The 22,973-nt window shown below is 36.1% G+C and overlaps 3 protein-coding genes and 2 long non-coding RNA genes across 5 annotated transcripts; 1 reads left to right on the top strand and 4 right to left on the bottom strand.

The window, feature by feature from the left end:
- Window positions 1–3,517: 3,517 nt before the first annotated feature.
- Window positions 3,518–9,761, bottom strand: LOC103336279 (tryptophan aminotransferase-related protein 4-like). The gene is made up of 5 exons (XM_089054834.1): window positions 9,478–9,761; window positions 5,926–6,229; window positions 5,374–5,663; window positions 4,664–4,944; window positions 3,518–3,881 (listed from the first exon to the last, which is right to left on the bottom strand). The coding sequence occupies exons 1-5, from the start codon at window positions 9,759–9,761 to the stop codon at window positions 3,604–3,606; spliced, it is 1,437 nt and encodes a 478-aa protein (XP_088910960.1). The 3' UTR covers window positions 3,518–3,603.
- Window positions 9,762–10,934: 1,173 nt separating this feature from the next.
- On the bottom strand, window positions 10,935–11,779 carry LOC148915817 (uncharacterized). The gene is made up of 2 exons (XR_016127655.1): window positions 11,686–11,779; window positions 10,935–11,511 (listed from the first exon to the last, which is right to left on the bottom strand). It is a non-coding gene; the product is annotated as an uncharacterized LOC148915817 (long non-coding RNA).
- Window positions 11,780–12,605: 826 nt separating this feature from the next.
- Window positions 12,606–14,764, bottom strand: LOC103336278 (tryptophan aminotransferase-related protein 4-like). The gene is given in 5 exon segments (XM_089053768.1): window positions 12,606–12,938; window positions 12,941–12,966; window positions 12,969–13,125; window positions 13,362–13,665; window positions 14,359–14,764. Coding segments are annotated over 5 exon segments (885 nt in total). The 5' UTR covers window positions 14,646–14,764; the 3' UTR covers window positions 12,606–12,827.
- Window positions 14,765–17,660: 2,896 nt separating this feature from the next.
- LOC103336216 (tryptophan aminotransferase-related protein 4-like) lies at window positions 17,661–21,254 on the bottom strand. Its single transcript, XM_008239249.3, has 5 exons — window positions 20,697–21,254; window positions 20,319–20,622; window positions 19,876–20,165; window positions 19,058–19,338; window positions 17,661–18,095 (listed from the first exon to the last, which is right to left on the bottom strand). Exons 1-5 carry the CDS (start codon window positions 20,954–20,956, stop codon window positions 17,821–17,823), a joined length of 1,410 nt encoding a protein of 469 aa, XP_008237471.2. The 5' UTR covers window positions 20,957–21,254; the 3' UTR covers window positions 17,661–17,820.
- On the top strand, window positions 19,334–21,083 carry LOC148915816 (uncharacterized). The gene is made up of 2 exons (XR_016128255.1): window positions 19,334–19,492; window positions 19,708–21,083. It is a non-coding gene; the product is annotated as an uncharacterized LOC148915816 (long non-coding RNA).
- Window positions 21,255–22,973: the final 1,719 nt, after the last annotated feature.

Below are 22,973 nucleotides of genomic sequence, written 5' to 3'. Positions count from 1 at the left end.
GTGTGGAAGACAGTGTAGGACACCATTGTACTGGGAGGAAGTGGGTGAACACATATTGAAGGTATCTGAGGATGTTGAACGAACAAAGAAACAGGCTGAATTGATCAGAGAAAGACTCAAGGCAGCCCAAGACCGACAAAAGAGTTATGCAAATAATAGAAGAAAAGATCTTCAGTTTGAGGTTGGTGACTAGGTATTCTTAAAATTGTCGTCTTGGAAAGGTGTGGTAAGATTTGGGAAGTGAGGAAAGTTAAGTCCTCGTTATTATGGGTCATACGAGATTTTGGAGCATGTGGGCCTATAGACTTGCCTTGCCCTTAGATCTTTCCCGATTACATGACGTATTCCATGTTTCCATGCTCCGAAAGTATATCCCTGACCCTTCCCATAGTCTAGAGGAGCAACCAATAGAATTAAAGGATGATTTGAGTTATGTGGAGCAACCAGTTGCAATTTTAGATTGGAAGACTCAGGTATTGCGCTCTAGAGAGATCCCACTGGTGAAAGTCTTGTAGAGGAGCCATAATGTAGAGGAGGCTACTTGGGAAGCTGAGGATCAAATGCGGGATTAGTACCCTTAACTCTTCGAGTGACAGAGGGAGGTGGATTGTAACAACCCAATCCTTAATTAGTTTTAAATTATTAATTTATTATGAGAAAAGATTGTTTTACCCCTACAATATTTTATTAGGTTTAAAGTTGACTTTTTGACCACGAAGGAAATTGGAAATTTTGCTTGTATCGTTGCATAGACCACATTGAAATAAGTCCGTAGACATATAGTGGGCTCAAATCCGAGTTGTATCGAGGAAGATAAGATTAAAATACATTGAGGAGGCAAAATGGTAATTTTGGAAGTTAGATTTTTTTTTAAAACCTCTCTCTATCTCTCTCTCCCCTCACGATAACCCCCTCGACGCTTTTCTCCAGCCGGTTCCTTCCCTCCTCCCAAACCATGGCTGCCCGGCCACCGCTAGTCATCGGACCAACTCAGAAAGGACCGGCTTCTCCTCCATTGCACAGCCCCACCTTCCTGCCGACAGGTGCATGCGAGCCACCGGAGAGAGGCATTGAACCCGACCATAATTTACTGAATTTTTGGCTGGTTGTTTTTCTCTCCTCTGGCCGCCAAATTAGAGAAATAAGGTATGGATTTCCACCTATTTTTCGTGCTCTAATTGATGGTTGGGTAGGATTTGAAAATTTTCTAGCTGATGTGGGTTAATTTTCACCCCAAAGTTTGGTCGGTTTTGGATTCGCGATTCCAGCCACTTCCAGTCTTTTTTCGAGGTAGGTCCAAGAACAAAACTATCTCCAAATGAGGTTTTACACCTAGGGTAGGAATCTTGGCCGGCGGTTTGGAGTATTTCCATATGCCTGAAATTGATTGCACACCTACCCGCGGTCGGCTTGTGGGCGGCGCGTGGGTAAGGTGTTGGGGGCTACATTCTATCCTAAAATGATCCCTAGTCCTTACGAGCGCGTAGATACTTTCGGATTCCAATTTGGTTAACGTTTGAACCCCAAACGGATCTCGCCTATTGTCCAATTTCCGGGTTCGATATGTTTGAACCGTTGGATCACAGTCAATTTCAAATATGTTGATCTAGATAATTTCAGAATCGTTTAGGATTCGACGGATCATGAATTAGAGTCCCGGATACTCCAAAAATGCCAACCGTGTTAGGTTTACTGATCGCCCAATCTTGCTATAGTGAGCGATCCGACCGTCCGATTGAGACCGAACTGCATATTGGAACCTTTAGGAACCCTCGGATCAGAAATTTGGAAGTTGTGGACCCCACGGGGTACCAGGTTGACTTTTTGGGAGTTTATCGCTTTTTGAGTCCTGGATATTTTCTAGACCATTCTAAACATGAGAAAAGCTTATGTGGGTAGAGGAATGACCTTAAGGTTAATGCATGCACTTCTAGGAGCCAGAGGTCAGGGTTTTAATTAAAGATTTTATTGAGAATTTTTTTTAATAAAATATTATGATGGTTTAATCAGGCACAGGCACAAGCAGACCAAGAAAGACCTTCAAAAGGTCCAGCTAGCTCCGACCAGCTGTGAGTGGACTTTTATTTTCATAAATGAATTTATGCAATTCAATTTCATTATTTGATCTTGAATAAGTATTAAATAACTCGAGTTTTTCTAGCATATTTTTGCTGAGGTTAAATATTTTATTTATATGCTGCCGAGTTGAGAATGCTTAAAAAATATGAAAAATAAGAATTTCAGAGAACTATCAGATGAGATGGCAGTAGAGTTTTAAGATAAAAGAATTCGTCTTATTTATGCCATACCTTCCAGAAATTTATATTTTCTTAAAACCACGCTAGGTACCCAAATATAATAAATGTTGCCTTCGGTATTTCTGTTGCCTTTAGATACATTCGTTGCCTTCGGTTAGGTCAGAATGCTTGACTTTTACCTCATGAGTCTTTGGGATGTTCGGACTGTGGGAGCGAGGAATGCGGATCAGGTTGACCAAATGTCTCCTGAATCCTAAGATGATTGCGGCTCGGGTGACTTCGTGTTTCCCGAGGCTGCGAGGCGTGACGCCGGTGTACGAGGAATTGAGGGGTATTTGTGGGATTAAACGGAAATAAGGGAATTGACGGAAATAAAATGAGTGCGCCTAGGTGGTAGACTAAATTTCATTTTCAATGTCTTCAGCGGAAGGATGTTTTGAATAAGTATGTAAATGGTTATCTAAATATAGATATGAATGCGTGATTTCTGTATGAACATAGATAAAGAGCTTGTTTAAGTTTTTGCAACTGGTTTTACAGTGGGGTTAGTACGTTCATAGTTAGTTTCAAAACTTTATTTTTGGTCCACTCACATTTTCAATGTCCCCCGCATCAGACCGTGGCGTGCACCGTGAGCCACCACTGGGCCGTTTTCACCTTCCGTCTCATCTTTTGCCAATGTAGGGTTATGTATAATTGAATTATACCTATAAATTAATCTATTTAAAATGCCTATTTTTATCCGTTAATTTTTATTATGTTCAGAATATAATCAATTAGAAATTTTTAAATTTACTTTAATATTTTGATTGCTTTTGTAAAATATAATATATATACTTTAATATTTTGATTGCTTTTGTAAAATATAAGATTGTCTTTTCGAACAGTCTTTCGTTTAAGGGTATAATATTGGTATAGAATGTGATTCTTGTTTCTTTTTTTTTTTTTATATGAAATCTGAATCATATCTTTTTCATAAATTTAATCTAGTTCAAATAACACGCATACGAAATTTAATCTGTTTGTGACTTGTTATACTGATTTTACACTATGAAAAAATAACAACCTAAACCTTAAATCTTCTCTTACATATTATATGCATGCTGGCAGTTGGGAATATAAATATATATATATATATATATATTTGTTTGACATGTGTAAACTTGGGAAATGATAAAATTACAAGGGCGACTCTACCGAATTTTCGACATAAGTCAGGCCTAAAATAATAAGAGAATTTGAATAGAAGGGCTATTTATTCATTTGTGCCCGGCATCTGCCAGGTGTCAGACACACACAGGGTTCGGCTCGGATTCCCAAGTGGAATTTGGGTTGGGTCCTGTCATTAAGAACGTTTGGTGATATTAAGCATAGTACTTGTGGCTAATTTGTCTTCAAATCGTGGACAAAATAGCTTTGCCGATGACTTTTCTTCCAAGACTAATTGGTTGAGTCGTTGAAGCAATAGATCAAAATCATCTTGGCTCCTTAAGAGGGCGAGACGCACAAATCGATCTTCAGCACCAAACTGAGAACCTCTAAGCCCGTAAACGTTGGCTTCTTCTTGGAGGACTGCATAGCAATCTTTATCCTCTTCCCTTTCGCACTTAACCCATGCATAAGCTGCAGTGAGGAAATTTATTAATTTTTCATAAATGAAATCTTTTGATTACTTAATTAATTTAATTTTCAGAGGTAATAATATTATATATCAGAATCATGTGATCATGGGAACATCCAACAGCCACATCCGGTACGCAACAATTGGTCAGAATCATAGTAGTGTTGAATAGCATGAATATATATTAGCTAAAAGGAAATTATAAATGCTTCAACATGAAATGAGCAATGAAATTTAGATCAAAGAGAGAAAAATGCTTCACTGGTAAATGATATATATGCTTGCAACCGTGAAGATTCCCCAACGATAAGGCTTCGAGTGGTCAAGTCCTTTGACGACCGAAACTAATTTAAGTTTTTATGTTGTTCAGTTGTTTGATTACAGTTAATATTTGACGCAATTAATCAATGGTTGTATTGAGCCACATGCAAGCCGGACATGCCGTGGTCCTCCAAAACTCCATGAAAATCCCATTATTTCTTAAGCATTATATGCAATATAGTTAAAATATAACTCTATATAATTTTAAATTTATAGTATTAGCCCCCCCCCAAACAGATTAGCTTCTGGCCCCGCCACTCTCTCTATGTTTGTAATATTGCAAAAATAGTGGCACGCGGCACGCCCGTAATCTCACAAAAATGGCAAAGTATGCCTAAATCCACGACCTTGCAAATCTAGGTCGTAGGTGAAAAAAAGGGTTAACAATTATTCAATGATGAAAGAAATGTATGTTACAAAAAATACACAGCAATTAATTATATAATCGTGATGGGAATGTTACCTGGTGAAGGTTCTCTAGTTTTCTTGAAAAAGGTGCAGTGTTTGGGTGCAAATTTTTGCAGACTAAAGCGATTTGATACAGAGAGGACGTTGCTCAATTTTTCCCAACGCTTTCTCAAAGTGTTATATCCGAATTCAAAAATATCCTTTCCTCCCCCTTCAAGGACTACATTCAAAACCTTCAAAGCTCTCAGCTGAGCATCTCGAGAAATACCCATGCTATCTATGAGCGTATACATGGCCATCTTTTGGAACACAGACTCATCCTTTACCACAGCCCACCTGTGCAAGAGCCACAAGAACAAATATTATAGCTACCGCAAAGGGTTTTGTTTTCAACTCGATGCCTAAATGGAAAATTGAATAGGGGGCCTTTGTCTTTTTGTATAGAACATATACTAGCAAAGGACTTATTAGTGTAGTGTTTTGGAGCAATTGCTCCCCCCCATGAAAGAACGTCCTAGGTTCGAGTTCTAACATCCGTGTAGTGTGTGTGAGTTTAATATAATATATATGGCCCCGATCAATAGAAAAATGTCAAAAAACGTCATAGATGCAGTTCATTTTCTGCATTTTTCGTTCTGGATATAAGTTGTGATATAGAAGGGAAAGAAGTCACCAATAATAGCAAGGTGATAAAGTTTATAAATAAAATAAAATAAATAGAAGTGAAAAGATATGCAAGAAAATGATGGTTAGGTTGTTACGTACCCGAATCTGCTACCAGCATGGCCAGTGAGCTTAGAAATTGCAAATATCATGATATCATCATTTGCTGGAGTAGGAATTGCTGTAAAATGTGGCCAGTAATAGACACGATCATAGATTGCTTTGGCATTTGGACCTTGAACATTTGCCTTATTCAGCTGGCCATCAGGATTATTTGGTGAGGTAACAAACTCAATAACATTAGTAGCATCTGAGATGTTCTGCAACAAGGATGCATCTCCTCGAAATACATAGTCCATCGAACGAAAAAACTCCGTTTGTATTTGGTAATACTGGGAAAATCGAACATCAAAACTGTATATATCAGTCAGCAGTATATTTGTAGTAGTACTACGTACTATTTGTACCATCTCAATTGGTGATTTTATGTATACAGGTATCACCCACCAGAGAAGTAGGTCCACACACGTACACATGTTAATACTATCTATATACTATAGAGAGATAATATAGAAGATGATTTCTTGAGATGATACAAGTTTATTTATTCATTCTTTGTCCGTTAAATATGTAAGCAGTAAGTTTGGCACCCACATTGTAATAAGGAATTGAAGCTACAACACTTGCAGGCGAGGAGGAGGAGCTTGAATTATGGGAAGACAGTGCATGAACTGCAGCATTGAGAAGTTGTGTTGAGCCAGCACCAAAAACAATGTATCTTCCTCCAGTCACGGCATTTCCAACGATGGCATGAAGTTTGCGAATGTGCCTTTCAAGCTCTGCTGAGATGTAAGATTGATCCGCAGAGGTATAGCTCATTCGATGCCAACCTGCTACTACAAGTGCACTTTTTGATGCATGTTGCATCCAAAATGGCTCCAAGAAAAGTGGGTCTCCACTGCATCCAACAACACATATGAGCTGATAATGAAGATCATAAAGTTTAGATGTGCCATTAATATAATTTTCTTTTTTTCAAAAATCACCATTAAATTACTTAGATCCAAATTGGAAGCTCCGTTCAATAGGATGTAGAGCCAGCCTCGGCCAGGGCAACTGGGGCCCATAATTGAAAGGGGCACAAAAAAATCCAGTTAAGCCATATATACGTATGGAACAAAACAAATAAAAAAACTAAAAGTCCTCAGAAAAAAATATAAAATAACTAGGCGTGCATATTTGTTTAAGAGTGGTGTTTATTTTATCCGTCCTTTTTATAACAAAAGTTTAATTCTTCCCAAAAGTGAGTGCTAACCCATATATACTAGCAAATATGTTGTTTTTTAATCCTAGCCCCAAAAAAAACAAAAAACAAAAAACAAAACACCATACTAGGGTTTAGATTCTTGTTGCAAAACCAGACCATACTAGGGTTTAGATTCTTGTTGTCTCAATTTTCCCTCACTCACGGAGTCAAACCGCAGCCTCTATCCTCTCAATCGCCTCTCTCTTTTCCCTATCCTTTCCTCTCCATGGCAGACGAGACGAAGCCAATAGAGCTGTAAGTCCTTTCTCTTTGTCTATTTATTCTCTATGTTACTGCTATTTTCCAAATAATCACTTTGTATGGGCGTTCTTGTAGATTCAAGGTCGCCAATTGAGAACTTATTCGTTGAGAATTGAGATGGGTTTCAGGTCCAGACCCAGATAAGCAACAAAGATAATTTTTCTTGGGTCTTAATCTGTTTTGCAGGGGGAACATGAGTTCTATAATAGATTACCAAATGAATTGTTCATATTCATTTGGAAGAATAGGCAGAAAATGAAAATGAATTGAAAATTTATGATGCAAAAATGGCAGATTTACTTTTAGAAAAGTTTCATGTAAGAGAAATTAACTGCAAATTCCCTATGGATGAACACGATGACATTTTTCCTCAAGTTATTATCATCAAACAATAACAAATGGGAAGGCTCATGTTGTAAAACAATGAATGCTATAATTTTAATAATAAAATTAATTAATTGATAAAACATTATAATTTTAGTGATTACTTTATTTATAGGGCACACTTTACATTTTTGCCTTGGGCCTCAAGTTACAAAGGGCCGCTCTGCATTAGGATGAGAAATTGAATGGAGCTTTCAATTTGGAGGTAAGTTTTAATAGTGAAAAGGTGGACTTAGGTAGAGTAGCTTTTGGCACAAATTAATTTTTTTGGATATTCCCTTTGTCAAGCCACTGTATTACCCTATTCTTGACATGGTGACAGAAATCTTGGTGGTCACTTATGGAAGTAATTAATCTATCTAGTAAAAAGAAAAAAGAAATATGAACCCGTCCTACCAAATTTTTTTGGCTCCAAAGTCCTTTGCATGTGAAATTTTGTGTTTGAATTCCTTTCCCTCGATATCGTTTGTGTAAAGAAAAAAATACTACACCGTAACATTATGCAGTACATAGTGTTGTATTTGACATAGAGTGAAGAGCAAAATAATTCATCTGAAAGCTAGTAGAAGCATTTAAGCAGCATGATGGAGGAGATGGTGCCAAAAAAGATCCCTTGTTGATGGAAGGTATAATTCTTTTCAGAGAAATACGTATAAGCTACCATCCACTACTCTTTGTCTATTGTATATATGAGGGAATATTTTATTCTAAATATAAATTCAAAACTATTAGAGTTTATCAAGAATAATCCTCGTATCTAAAAGACCCCTATTTTAAAACATTACATTACTAATATCATGTGAGTTTTGTTTTTTGGAATCTTTCATGTAATAACCCAAACCTAAAATTAATATTTAATTATTAATTTATTATTGCCCTTAGAATTTTTATTAGGTAAATGATAAATTCAAAAAGGTAAAAACTATTAGAGATTTTTATTTTAAGAATGGAATCCTCGTGATCTAAAATTTTGACCAGGCTCGTTCTCCGTCATCCGGCCACCCAGATGAGTGAGGTATTTCTCACCTATTTCTTGAGCTCTAGCTGCCTGTTGGATAGGAATTGGTTGATTTCATAGGAGAACGATTTCGAAACCCGGTTTTGACAGATTACTCCGGCCATTTCCGCCACTTTTTGGGGTAGGTCCAAGAACAAAAGTGGCTCAAATAGGGTGTTTTACCTAGGATAGGAGTCTTTGTTGATTTTTTTCGCTTAGGAAGCGCGTGTGGCGGCTCGTGGGCAGTAAGATGGGGACCACAGTCAGTCCTAGAATGATCTCCTAGTCTCACGAAGGATTTCGCCTTAATTCGGATATGAACCCGACGGATCTCGCCATTGTGCGATTTCCGTGTTCACTACTTTTGAAAGGATGATCGTATCAAACGGATCCAATACTACATAGAAATGATCCTCAGGCAACCTCTGATTATTTTAAATGTTATATTTTCGTCTTTAAATTTCAAGTGGTCCAAATTCCATAATAAAAGAAAAAAACCAAGTACATTGCACTAAATATACCAACTTTAGATATCAACTTGTGTACTATCTTTCTAATAGAGGTGGTGCCCATCAATACAATGAGTCACACGCTCTATTAGAGAGATGATACACAAGTTGGTATCTAAAGTTGGTCTTCCTAGCATTATCCATATATTAATAAAGTAAATTGAGCTTAGACCCATAAAATTCATTTTTAATCACCTATTCGTTTATTTTTCTATTTAAAATACCCAATTGTTTCAAATTAAACCCGATGACTAGGATCCAAGTAAGCAAGTTACCTAATCAAGCTTAAAATCTGATATATTCTATTTTTTGGATTCCAAAACTACCCTTATTTACAAGTAAACATGTTATGTGGGGATATAACTAATGAGACACGTTTAATTTGAAAAAATCTTCAAATGGTTGTAATGGATGTACGAATTAATTTAGAAACATTGCCTAAATCCTAAACCCTATTAATAAAGTAAACATTGCTTTTCGCATCCCCTAGACTTTGCATTTATGTTTTTTATTTTATTTTATTATTGCAGGACTTTCCTAAGCTTCCTAGTTTTCAGATTTTCTGAATTAAAAACTTCTGGGCTATTTTTTTTCTTTTCATTACAACCTTTCTGCCCTCCGAATTTCCCAAGCTCCCAAACTAGCTAAGAATATAGTGTGTTTATTTTGTGTGTGTGTGTGTGTGTGTGTGAGAGAGAGAGAGAGAGAGAGAGAGAGAGAGAGACAGACAGAGAGAGAGAGAGAGAGACCTGCCAGCATTTGCTGCACAACCAGGCAAAAACTCAGAGCAGTGAGGGCCTCCATAGCAAGAACTGCATTCACAAACAGGCTCCTTGCCATCGAGAGTTAACCCATCCAAGTAGGCTTTTCCATGCCCTGAGCAAGAGATGGCTGCCACATACTCAGCTTCTTCTGCTGCCCTTCTGCTCCAACTCAGTTCCCACTCTCTACCCACATATAGTTTGAAGATCAACAGATTGAAAACTAAAGAAAATGCAAGGCACACAAGGTAGAAGCTTTGTGGCTTAGCCATATACGTCTAATTTCTTTTTTTTCAGGCTCTTGCATAGGAGCCTTAATGATGATATATATAGGAGACTTAATGATGTATGTAAAACAGATCTAGAAACAGGACAGCAATGACAAATGTAATATGCGTTAGGAGGCAAAGCCTTGACGACTTTATAGTCCTCCATATATATATATAATATTACATATATATCTACATAGTATATTTACGGAAAGCATTGACGACTTTACAGTCCACCATATATATATATATATAATATTACATATATATCTACACAGTATATTTACGGAAAGCCTTGACGATTCCACCATATATATATATAATATTACATATTTATATATATCTACACGGTATATTTACGGAAGCTGCACTGCATGTCAATGGCTGTGGTGGGCTGTAGCCCACGGAAGTTTCTGGGGAAAAAATATAAGCCTATTTTAAATATAGTCCAATGTATATATTAATCTATTAAAGTTATAAATAAAAAATCAATTATTTATGAATTTAGTTGTAGGGCAACAATAAATATACACATTAGAATAAAAGAACTCATCTGTTTGACAACCCTCTCCTTACATCGTAACAAAAACACTTCGATTTCAAGTAAATAGTCAAGTCCTTAGCCGCCCCTAACTCACCCAGTTGTTAAAACAGCCTTGACAACAAGATGCTGAAGAAGTTTCTAGTGAATTATATGATTGTCTATATTGAAAAAATTGCTTATTGATTCAGAAGCAATAACAAAAGAATATCAATTCTCGCAAAGGATTGCAAGCCACAACATGAATATGTACACTTTAATTATGTTGTTGAACATATTTTAATTTTGACAAAATGTATTTTTGGTCACATTTAATATGTATTTGTTTAATGTTTAAAGTTTATTGAAAATTAGTCAATGAAGCTATAAACTAGCATGGTTTGTATGATTTAATGTTGTTAGGTTCTGTTTAGCTAAGGTTTTTAGCTTCCCTTGACTACTTTGTACTTGCACATGTAATTCATCAAGCGCGAGATTAATTAGATTAGAATAGTCTAGTTGAAGATGATTACTGTGGCTGAGATCAAGAACGGAGCTAGGATTGTATGTGTGGGGGGCCAAACCATAACACAAGTTTTTAAAAGAAAAAAATTCAATCCTGCAACAATAAATAATAGACTATAGAAAGGCATTGATTTTATTTTATTTTATTTTTTAAGAACTAAAATCATAACATTGCATTAAGAAGCAAACATAACATCATCAATAAGAATGAGAGACAACCATTCAGGTTTGTCTTCCATCCTAACTATAAGGTTTGAAATAGAAAGTGCAAGGCTATGAGTCGCATGATTACAAGTACGAGGTCAAAACTGACCAAAATAACTCTGTAATAAATTAGCCAAAACCTGAATTTCATTTACTAGAACAAATTTGTAGCCCAAATCTGCATCACATTGGAAAGCCGTATTGCTGCTTGTGCATCTGACTCTAAATATATATGTTGCAACCCCAAGTTACTAACAAGTTGAAGGCCAAATCTGATTGCAAATGATGCAGTGCCTTGGTTGCTGCTGCAATCAACTCTCCACGATCATCTCTAATAACATCTCCCAACCTCTAACACAACTCATATGGTCTGTTATTTTTCAAAATATGAGCTCCAATTATATAATCCAATATGTGTAGGAACAATTGTTTTTTGGGGGGGCAGGGCCAGGATCATGGCAGGCCCCACTCACTAGTCAACCGACCGGGCAACCACCAAGATGACTAGTCAACCTATCAAGATGCAAATTAGAAATTGTTCACCCAAAAATCCACTATTGGGAAAAATTAGGGGTCATCAACCGACCGGGACAATCCACTAAGTAGAAAAAGATTCTTACCAAGGAACACAAGCAAGCTCAATAAAAACCTAAATCTATTTAGGAAGATGAGCTATACCTCATTTGTGCAATCTTCTTCTCCAACTTAGCAAAGCTTGAAGCTCAGTTTTTCATTGCAATGACAGCTCCTTCTCCAGCTCATTCATCCCATGCACTAGCTTGGCAAGCTCTAACTCAAACAGAAACCAAAATTTGGATTCAATGGAGAAATACCAATTTTTTTATGAAACCATACTCTTAAAGAAATCAGTCTTGAATCTAACCTAGATATAAATGAGAGAGTGTTTTAAGTAGCTATGCATATTAGTATTTCAAATGCAGTTTTTCAAAAAGAAATCAAGTTGGAAAACTCATAGATGAAAATAATGATGGTTCTCTCTTGAGGAAGAAAAAGAGAAAGATGACAAACAAAACTTTCCAAAACTTCCACAAAAGAGACAGCTGCCAAATGAGGAATTCTTTGGCTTTTACCCAAAAATTCCTATGTCAGAATAGACACATGGCAGCTGAGAAATTCGTAGAAAATGACACAAAATAAAAAATGGTTAAGACCCAATTGGAAATAGTGAGCTGGAAATCCTAATTAAAACAAAGGTTGACTAGTCATACGAAGAGAAGATGACTAGTTCAAAATGGAATCAAACCTGACCTCTTCCAGCCTTGGAACTACCACTCTTCCTAGCCTTGGAACTACCACTAGACTACGTGCGTAAGAGTGATTGAGGACGTTATACCTGGTGAAGTTCCTCTGGTTTTATTGAAATAAGTGCAGTATTGGGGTGCAATTTTCTGTAGAGAAAATCGGTTTGACAGAGCCAAAGTGTTGCTCAATTTTTCCCAGCGGTTCTTCAATTTGTTGTATCCGAATTCAAAGATTTCCTTGCCTCCAGTTTCAAGAACTACATTCAGAAGCTTCAAAGCTCTCAGCTCAGCATCCCGAGAAACACCTAAGCTACTTAACTCTATATATTCACTCATTCTTTTGTACACAGACTCATCCTTCACCACTGCCCACTTGCACAAGGCACAACATTGATACAAGGGTTTAATATTAAAACTACCAAAGAGGATTTTTCTTGGTTTCAACTGTAAATAATTTTTCCTTGTTTTTAACTTTAAAGGATTCGTAAAACTTTATTTATTTATTTATTTTTTTTTTAAAACAAAGGTTTGCAAGAAAGGAAAATGATAGTTAGGTTGTTACCCAAATCTACTGCCGGCATGGCCAGTGAATTTTGAAATTGAAAATATCATGAGTTCATCATCCGCTGGAGCAGGAATTGCTGTAAAATGTGGCCAGTAATACACACGATATCATAGATTGCTTTGGCATTCGGACCTTAAAAATTGCTTTATTCAGATGCCCATCAGGATTGTTTGGAGAGGTAACAAACTCAATAAAAATAGTAGTATCATCTGAGATGTTCTGCAACAAGGATGCATCTCCTTGAAGCACATAGTTCGTTGATTGAAAAAGCTCTGTTTGCAATTGGTAAAGCTGCAAAAATCCAACATCAAAATCACATATATCAGTCGGAAAATTTGTAAACATAAAATAGTACTACTACTATTTGTACCATTTCAATTGATGATTTTATGTAAACGAATGTGACCCACATAAGTAGGTCCACACATTCACACATTTTAATATTATATATATACCAATATAGAGATGATACAAGTTTATTATGCTTTGCACTTAAAATAAATAGGCAGTAAGCTATAGGATCCCACATTATAATAAGCAATTGAGGCTACAACACTTGCAGGCGAGGAGGAGGAGCTTGAATTATGGGAAGAGAGTGCATGAACTGCAGCATTGAGAAGTTGGGTTGAGGCAGCACCAAAAATAATGTATCTTCCTTGAGTCACTGCATTTCCAACGATGGCATGAAGTTGGCGAATGTGCCTCTCAAGCTCTGCTGAGATGTAAGACTGATCAGAAAAGGTATAGCTCATTCGATGCCAGCCAGCTACTACAACTGCACTTTTAGCTGCATGTTGCATCCAAAATGGCTCCAAGAAAAGTGGGTCCCCACTGCAAGCAAATATATATATCATATATTCATGAGACAATGTAATTTACAAGAGTAGGCATTTGGACGGCTATTAAATCGGTGAACCGGACTGAACCAAACCGGAAAATGTGATATGGCGAGGCCACTGCCAGCCTTGTCATCATTATATATACATTAACAGCAGCATTTGGAAAACTTGATATATATGATTCCAAAAGAAAAATCTCCCTTGCCTTTCATTTTGTTGGATCTATGTTGGACCATGACATTCACATTTATATAGTAGATACAGTCCCTTTCACATGTGAGAAACCAAAGTCCCTAGAATGTACGTAAAACAAATTTTATTTTAAAAAAAAATTCAAATTCCCTCTTGTTGCATTTCTGTTTTTCCCTTTCTATTAATTGGTGATATGGATTGGAAGTCTTGGCATGATTAATGTTAGAGGTTTTTCAAAATAAAAGCAGGCGACTGATCGGATACTAACAGAGGCTTCAAATTTGCTCCCTGGAATAAAGCGACCGGGGTTTATCGCAGAGAGGATTTTTTGACTTTTGGGTCTTTGGATGTGTCAAAAGAAATATAAATCACAGATCTAAAGAGCCAGCCCCTTCTAATTCAATCCAAAGCTAACTATCATTTTCCAGTGAGCAAGCCTTTGCGAGAGAGAGAGAGAGAGAGAGAGAGAGAGAGAGAGAGAGAGAGAGAGTACCTATCAGCATTTGCTGCACAAGCAGTTAAGAACTCAGAGCAGTCAGGGCCTCCATAGCAAGAATTGCATTCACAAACAGGTTCCTTCCCGTCAAGAACTAGCCCATCCAAGTAGGCTCTTCCATGCCCTGAGCAAGAGATGGCTGCCACGTGCTCAGCTTCTTCTGCTGCTCTTCTGCTCCAACTCAGCTCCCATTCTCCACCCACATAGAGTTTCAAGACGAATAACAGATTAACAAATATAGAAAATGCAAAGCACACAAAGTAAGATCTTTGTAACTTAGCCATATTTGTTCAGTTTCCTCTGTCAGGCTCTTGTATTATTCTTGCACATATAGAACCGTATGCAAGAGGAAAAGGATAACAAACACAAATTTAAGGAGCTGGGAGGCAATGCCTGCATGAACATTTAAACATAAAGAGGCCCACCATCTCTGTCAAGGACAAGGACATTTACTTGTGATATACTAGGATCGACCACAACTCTAGAGCCACAAATTACTATGTACATGCACCTTTTCACTATCTAATATCTGGCAGAATAATTTAGTATGCTCTAGGAATTTGGTTTAAAAGAAGAGAACTTTACGTGAGATATAGGAGAAAAACTTGTGTGAGGTGTTCTTACCATATGATGTTAAGTCACGAAACATTCCAATTAAAAGATAGCATGTGTCTCAATTTAATGATAAGCTTTCATTTTTTGAACACATGCTTGCGTACTTACTTTAGTTGTTCTACCACTTAGAATACAATAGCATAAATTATTCAGTTCCCGAGTACATGCAATAGTTGTAGTTGGCTCAGTTTCTAATCATATTGAAACAATGTGATGTTGGGAAATCAACAATCAGTATTACACTAATTATTTAATTTAATAATTAAATCTAACAGTAAATAAAATTACGAAATTAAATAAGATAGTAAAATAAAAATTGATTGGTTTTCAAATAGAGGCTTGCATATTGCAATGTCCTTGAAACAGAATTTTGCCCCTACATAGTGCTCGTAGTTCTGCTAGTGAACCCACAAGCCACTCAATTGGGCCACTTGCATAGCCCAATCCTCACTATTCTATTTTCAAGAATAAGTATTATAAAGACCTTCAAGGAACTCTAGTTTTCTAATGTTGGACTAATTTCAACTCAAACATGCTTGCGATGCCTTGCAAAAACCAACATGTGATATCTTTTTTTCGATAATTGAAATTTCATTACTCGAAGAAGAAGCAATTTTCCTAAGGAAGAAAGTGTCTATATGAGTCGGATATAAATCTTAGATGTTTACATCCAAAGGCGAATATATAATACATATCATCATAAAATTCTCAAATACCACATGGTATTAGAGGTAGTAGCACTCTTAAATTTTGATTAAACGTCTTACAAAACATACAATTTAACCTTACATATTTACATACATATAAAAAAATATTCCTAAAAATAACATTGTTTGACGAAAAGAACACGAATAAGAGAAGCTTCATGCTTCCCACAGAGCAAAATGGACAATATTGTGAATTGAATTTCCATTTGCTTCCTTCTTTTTCGTATGTATTTTGCATTCTTTAATCAAAGGATAGTAGTTTGGACAAATATGTTTATTAAAGTATTCATGATGGAACTCAGAACCACAATTACTGTCCTCCATACCAAGGATTCCTGTACATATGCAAATCTATGGTGGCATTTTCTTATTTAATTTGATAGAATGTAAAGGTGATAATTATTAATAGACAAAACCCCTCAATTGTGATGTATTTACTCTGATTTTTTCATAGAGATCGAGAGAGAGAGAGAGAGAGAGAGAGAGAGAGAGAGAGAGAGAGAGAGAGAGAGAGAGAGAGAGAAGGGTTTATTTTGTAATAGGATTTGTATTGTTTTTATCAAGCTCAAGTTTAGATTAAGAATAGATTCTCTAGGTGTTCTTAACTAATAACTATCCTATGGAGGTTCAAGCAAATTCACAAAGGTAAATTGTGCATTGCATCACATTGCATTAAATTGATTTCATAAAATGATGACTAGTCTGTAGGATTTCCAGCTGGATAACCAACTATTTTGTCATATTCTTCTTTCTCTCTCTGCTACCATGTGTTGATTCAGAACTAGGGAATTTTTGGGTGTAAAGGTCAAAGGATTCCTAATTTGACAGTCGTCACTTTTGTAGGCAAGTTTTGTAATGTTTCTTTGTACACTTTCTCTTCTTCCTCAAGTGTAGCCTTCATATTTTTCATCTTTGAGTTTTCCAAAATGTTTCTTTTTGAAAACTGTATTTTAAATATGAAAACCTCATCTTGCTAGATCAAACACTCTATATATATATATATATATATAGGTCAAATTCAACATTGATTTCTTCAAGAGTATGGTTTCTTGAAGAACTTGGTCATTCTCCTTTGAATCCAAATTTTGGTTTCTGTCTGAGTTAGAGCTTGCAAGCTAGTGCCATGGGATGAATGAGCTGGAGAAGGAGCTGTCATTGCCATGAAGAACTGAGCTTCAAGCTTTACTAAGTTGGAGAAGAAGATTGCACAAAGGAGGCATAGCTCATCTTCCTAAATAGATCTAGTTTTTTCTTGAGCTTGCTTGTGTTCCTTTGTAAGAATCTTTTTCTACTTAGTGGATTGTCTAGTCGGTTGATGACCCCCAGTTTTTTCCAATGGTGGGTTTCTGGGTGAACAATTTCTAATTGCATCTCTGTAATTTTTCTGGGTTTGTGTTCTTGGTGGTTGACTAGTCATCGTATGAATTCTGGTGTTCTTGGTGGTTGACTAGTCATCGTATGAATTCTGGGTTTGTGTTCTTGGTGGTTGACTAGTCATCGTATGAATTCTGGGTTTGTGTCATTGTAGTTGACTAGTCATCATTATCTGCTGTTTGGTGTTTACTTGATTATGATGATTTCACACACTTTCACCATAGTTTTTGTTAGCATAGGGGATGCCTAGATTGACGGGTCCTTTCTGAGTGCCTAGGTTGTCACTAGTAATTCTCTAGGCTTGCAGGTACATCTTGGTATGCTCTGTGTATGTTATTGTTTGGTATAATTCATATCTGACAGTTGACTAGTCATAAGAGTATTTGGTCAAGGTCTAGAGTGTGTGAAGTTTGTTGCGTTTTGTTTAAGTGTCGTTAAATTTACCTTTCGTCACCTAAGTATCAATTTCAAGAAGGAAGTTCGAATAGTGAAGAATCAACCCGCGAATATTTCCCATGTGGAAATTTGCTCAAACACCTTCCACAGGATGAAGTATTCATGATGCATCTCAGAACCACAATCACTTAGACTACAAATACCAAATAACATATGAACTCCACAATTTATTCAAGTTTTATAGAATGTTAAAAAGGAAAAAAAACTAACGACGAGTGTACGTAAAGTTGATAATTATTCAATTTAATAATATGTACATATGTGGTGGAATTTTCTTATTCATTTGATAGACTGAAGGTGATAATTATTAATAGACAAGACCCCTTCTTAAGGTGCTCATCAGAGGCTTCTTGAGCTGCAAGAAATTGTTTGCATGGTTTTGCTGCTGTCTTTCTTCTGAGACCAACTGGGTTAGTCGCTGAATCAATATATCAAAGTCATCTTGGCTCCTTATGAGGCTGAGACGTACATAACGGTCTTCAGCTGAAAATTGGCTTCCGCTACGCCCAGTAATATTGGCTGCTTGGAGGACTTCATAGCAATCTGTGTCCTCTTCCCTCTCACACTTCACCCACGCATATGCTGCCATGAGATTAAAATTGGTGCAAATTAGCTAGGGCACGGAAGGTTCGCACTTCGAAAATATAATATAATAACATTTATTATGAGAAGAAATTTGGGCTGCATTTTGGGGTTTTTATTTCCCATAACCAATGTATGGTACTTTCTCGACTTAGTCTATTGAGTTAAGGGTGACATCATTAACACTCCTACTTTGTCCATTTGCTTTCCCCCTCTTATTTTAGTACTTTAGTAATGGAGAAACACTTATATGAAACATAGATAGCACTATTTTGTTATTTCCAATCAATCACAGTATGTCATGCGTGATAACTTTTTCACGTAGCAGATGTGATTGGTGAAGATAACAAAACAGTGCTATCCTCATTTTCATACAAGTTTTTCTGATAGTAATGGGGTGAACAAAATGAGAACCAAAACATAAGAACAATTAAAGAATGTAAGGGAAAAAAATGAGAGTGTAAAAATTACTTCCCTACAAATGCAATGCATGCGTGATGAAACTTGAAAGTAATGTTTTTTTTTTCTTCCTTTTTAGGCTTAGGCATGAGATGAAAGTTACACATGGAAGAAATTGCATAAATAGAAAATATAGCTTGTGGGACAGAAACATTGTGTGTGAATAGTGAATTGAATTATTGAACTAATGTACATATTCCACATGCGTAATCATGCATGGCATGGAAGTGACGTTTTGTTTTTCATTCTTTTTGCTTAAGCATGCGGTCAAAGTTCCACTTGGAAGAAATTGCATAAGGAGAAAAGGCAGATGGTGACAAAGAAAAGGTTGATGGTGACAAAGAAAATATATGTGAACAGTGGATTGAATTATTAAACTACTTTTGTTTTTATATGAAAAAAAAAAATCATTATTAAACTTATCTAACACAAAAGGGGTGTAATCGACATTTTGTACTCAATTATTGACAAAGAAAATATTCTTGAATTAGTGGAGACATTACCTGGTGAGGGTCCTCTAATTTTCTGAAAATAAGTGCAGTATCGGGGTCCAAGTTTCTGCAGAGAAAAGCGGCTTGACAAAGACAAGATTTTGCTCAAGCTTTTCCAGCGGTTCCTCATGGTGTGGTATCCAAATTCAAAGATTTGCTTGCCTCTAGTTTCAAGCACCACATTGATAAGCTTCAAAGCTCTTAGCTGAGCATCTCGAGAAACACCCATGCTACTTGTACTCATATACTCCGTCATTTTTTGGTACACAGACTCGTTCTTTATTACTGCCCATCTGCACAAGGCCCCAACAATAGTAGTTAGTGAAGGGGGTGATATCTACCGGCCAGTGAAGAAACCAAGCATAGAGACTTAAAGGAGTTTTGCCACTCCTTGAATTGCCAATTGATTTTGGGGCGTGCAACCTCGACTTTTTACATGATATTAGAGTGAGTGATAAAATTTAAATTGGCTAAGCATTTTAATTTCTTGTATTATTAAATGGTTGATATCAACTATGTATGGGATGAAAGACTATATATAGTATATGGCGAAAACAAATACAAAAGTTTCAAGAGGGTCAAAAAGATAATAAAATTAATATTAGACGGTTTAGTTCGATTGGGTCACAAATTAACTACTCTGATTTGTTTACTTTGGTTAGTTGAAACAGGTTTGGCGCTTTTCTTCACACCCTTGGTGAGGTAACATCATGTATTACGCACAATGTTACATAATGTGTGACATCAACATGAAAGAAACCCGACCGCCATCCAAAAATATCTAATTGGAAAAGTCCACAGAAGTGCAATAATGTGTGGTTGTTACTTACCCGAATCTAGAACCAGCATGACCAGTGAGTTTGGAAAGTGAAAATAGCATAAGATCATCATCTGCTGGATTCGGAATTGCTGTAAAGTGTGGCCAGTAATAGACCCGATCATATATTGCGGAGGCGTTGGGGCCGTGAAGAACTGCCTTATTCAGCTTTCCATCAGGATTGTTTGGTGAGGTTACAAACTCAATAACTTTGCCAGCTTCTGAACTGTTAAGAAATGAGGATGTGTCTCCTTCAAACCTGTAGTCCAATGATCGAAAAAATTCCGTTTGCGTTTTGTAAAGCTGTGAATTTTGGACATCAAAATTAAATTTTGTTAGAAAAGTTAATCATGCATATGGGATTCTAAGCAATAAGCAGAACTATTTGTAGGCAATAACTGATTATAAGCTGCAAGGAATTGTAAAGCCAAATTCAGAAGTAATAAGAGATCGAACCCTGTAATAAGGAATTGAAGCTACAACACTTGCAGGTGGTGAGGAGGAGTTGGAAGAATTATAAGACAATGCATGAACTGCAGCATTGAGAAGTTGGGTTGAGCCAGCACCAAACACAATGTGTCTTCCTTGAGTTACTGCATTTCCCACAGTGGCATGCAATTTACGGATGTGCCCCTCTAGCTCTGCTGAGATGTAAGAGCCATCAGGGAAGCTATATCCCATCCGATGCCACCCTGCTACTAAAAGTGCACTTTGGGCTGCATGTTGCATCCAAAATGGCTCCAAGAAATATGGGTCTCCACTGCCAAAAAAAGCAACATGAATATATGTATCATAAAAATCTTTCGGGCATAATAGCGACGGATAGGGGGAAACCTGTCAGCATTTGCTGCACATCCAGTTACAAACTCAGAGCAATCTGGGCCTTCATAGCAAGAATTACACTCACAAACTGGTTCCTTCCCATCAAGAACCAACCCATCCAAATAGGCTCTTCCATGGCCTGAGCAAGAAATTGCTGCCACACGCTCAGCTTCCTCTGCTGCTCCTTTACTCCAAGTGAGTCTCCACTCTCCATCCACACAGAATTGGAAAATCAATAACAGATTCACAGCTATAGAAAGTGCCAAGATCATAAAGTAGGAGGCAGCTTTGTGCCTTAGCCATGTTAATTAGTTTCTTATTTCCTTTCCTAGCTCTCTTAATTTAACATGCATATAGAGCCTTATATATCAACAGAAAGAGGACAAATTTAATACGTTACCAATCAGCCTTGACAAATTCAAAATTGAGAATTCATATTGATCCATGGACGTCAAGGAATTTTTGTAGAAATTAATTAACTGTGAAAAAATTATAGCACCATATCAACCATAATTCTTGCACATGTACTTCCCAGCTACAAAATACAGTTTAACATTATCCGTTGTTTAAATTGTTGAAGAATATTGAAATCCCACACCAGAAATTTGACCAAATCAAATACACCATATAATAAGTTGTTCCACTATTAATGACACCGAGGCCTTTTATGATAAAACTTCACAACTATTAAACCAGAAAAACTTACTTGTAATTCCCAAGAAGGGTCCGTCCTTCTAAACTTTAACATAAATCCTTGACGACTTTACCTAAGAAGGACAGGTATGTACCACTGTACCAAATAGAGTTTGATATCATCTTCGGTTTGTTTTCCATTTAATTTGTTGATGACTTTGAAAAGTCTTATCTATGTTAGTAAAAGTTCAAACCAAGAAAAATCATATGCCTATCTGTTTTTCAAGGAACCTACTTACTCTTCTTAAGCCAAAGTTAGAATTAACAAGAAAGTAATCGGGAATATTCATCGTATTAACTTGTGGAAATCAAACGCGAAAATAAAAATATTAATATAATACATTGGATAATAGGATAGAACAAAATATTATCACGTTGCTGCTGACAATTGTACTCAAACCTCTGACCATTCACTTACGTCTGAATCTGGTATTTCTAGGATTCAGATATTCAAATAAGGGGTTGTGCTCTTAAATCATTTCAATGTCTATATCAAAGTCAATCGTTTAGACTTTAGAGTCCAAGAAGTACTCTTTTAAAAATAAATAAAAATCTTGTGTACTGCCAAATTAACCATATAAACAAAATGAAACTTTATGGTTATTTGAAAGCATTTTGATATTGCCAGAGCTACTCCCAAAATATAAGTAATCTTAGACTCGATTTGAATGGAGGGATTCCAAATCTATTAATTTAGATGGCATTATAAGGTAAAATTGTTTATTTAGACTATAACAATTCATGTATGCAAAGATTTGAACGATAAAGAAAGGAAAACTGTGCCATATTTGTTTTCGTCTATTGGGTCTCCATGCTTCCAAGCTGGATCACGTTTATCAACTCCACTAGACATCTTAAACGTTCCTACAATCAAGGACGGAACCAGAAATTTTTCAATGAGTGGGCTAATTAAAGTTGTTTAGCTTAAAATCTAAGGACCAATTTTTGTTTGAATACTTACTATTTCTATAGTTTTTCTAGAAATATATTAAAGTACATATTGGGATAAAATAGTAAAAGGTTGAGAGTTAAAATCATGAGTGTTTATTAAGAGATTATTTTATTAATTGAGCAAACAAATTAAATATGATTATATGCCTACAAAAATTGAGTAGACAATGGGTTACAAAACTACATTTGAGTGGGCTACTAAGTGTTTATGGGATGAATAACATTAAAATATATGTAATATATTTTAATTTTATAAAAAGGCTACCTGGGCTAGAGCCCATGGTAGCCCTCTACCTAGTTCCGCCCATGCCTACAATTATTTTTCATGGAAAATTAGGTAATTATTTTTTGGCAAAAAAGTATAGTAGTTACGGTTATCTAAGATAACCTAGATAATAAAGTTATTATAGGGAAGAATTAAATAGGAAGTAATTAATTGTAGGAATTTAAGTAATTATGAAAATAATATGGAATAATAAAACCTAATAATGAATAATAATCCAATTCTATAATAAAATAATAAATTATATTAAACATATTAAAATTATCCTATGGAATAATTATACAACATTACTTAATTACTTCAAAGAATTAACATGCAAGTATTATTTGGTTCTCACATCACATGCACAGGTCCACAAAAAA

The sequence above is a fragment of the Prunus mume genome, linkage group LG6, assembly GCF_029339155.1.
Source record: "Prunus mume cultivar Tortuosa linkage group LG6, ASM2933915v1, whole genome shotgun sequence".
Classification (NCBI taxonomy): domain Eukaryota; kingdom Viridiplantae; phylum Streptophyta; class Magnoliopsida; order Rosales; family Rosaceae; genus Prunus; species Prunus mume.
This window is presented reverse-complemented; position numbering and strand designations above follow the sequence as displayed.

What these genes read in the sequence shown, in the direction of transcription:
- LOC103336279 (XM_089054834.1), bottom strand. Translation starts at nt 9,761, where the DNA reads ATGGCTAAGCCACAAAGCTTCTACCTTGTGTGCCTTGCATTTTCTTTA. An exon ending in CATGCTGGTAGCAGATTCGG is followed by an intron (nt 4,945 to 5,373) that starts GTACGTAACAAC and finishes GCTCTTGCACAG; the next exon opens with GTGGGCTGTGGTAAAGGATG. An exon ending in AACTAGAGAACCTTCACCAG is followed by an intron (nt 3,882 to 4,663) that starts GTAACATTCCCA and finishes TCCTCACTGCAG; the next exon opens with CTTATGCATGGGTTAAGTGC.
- LOC103336216 (XM_008239249.3), bottom strand. Translation starts at nt 20,956, where the DNA reads ATGATCTTGGCACTTTCTATAGCTGTGAATCTGTTATTGATTTTCCAA. An exon ending in CATGCTGGTTCTAGATTCGG is followed by an intron (nt 19,339 to 19,875) that starts GTAAGTAACAAC and finishes GGCCTTGTGCAG; the next exon opens with ATGGGCAGTAATAAAGAACG. An exon ending in AATTAGAGGACCCTCACCAG is followed by an intron (nt 18,096 to 19,057) that starts GTAATGTCTCCA and finishes ATCTCATGGCAG; the next exon opens with CATATGCGTGGGTGAAGTGT.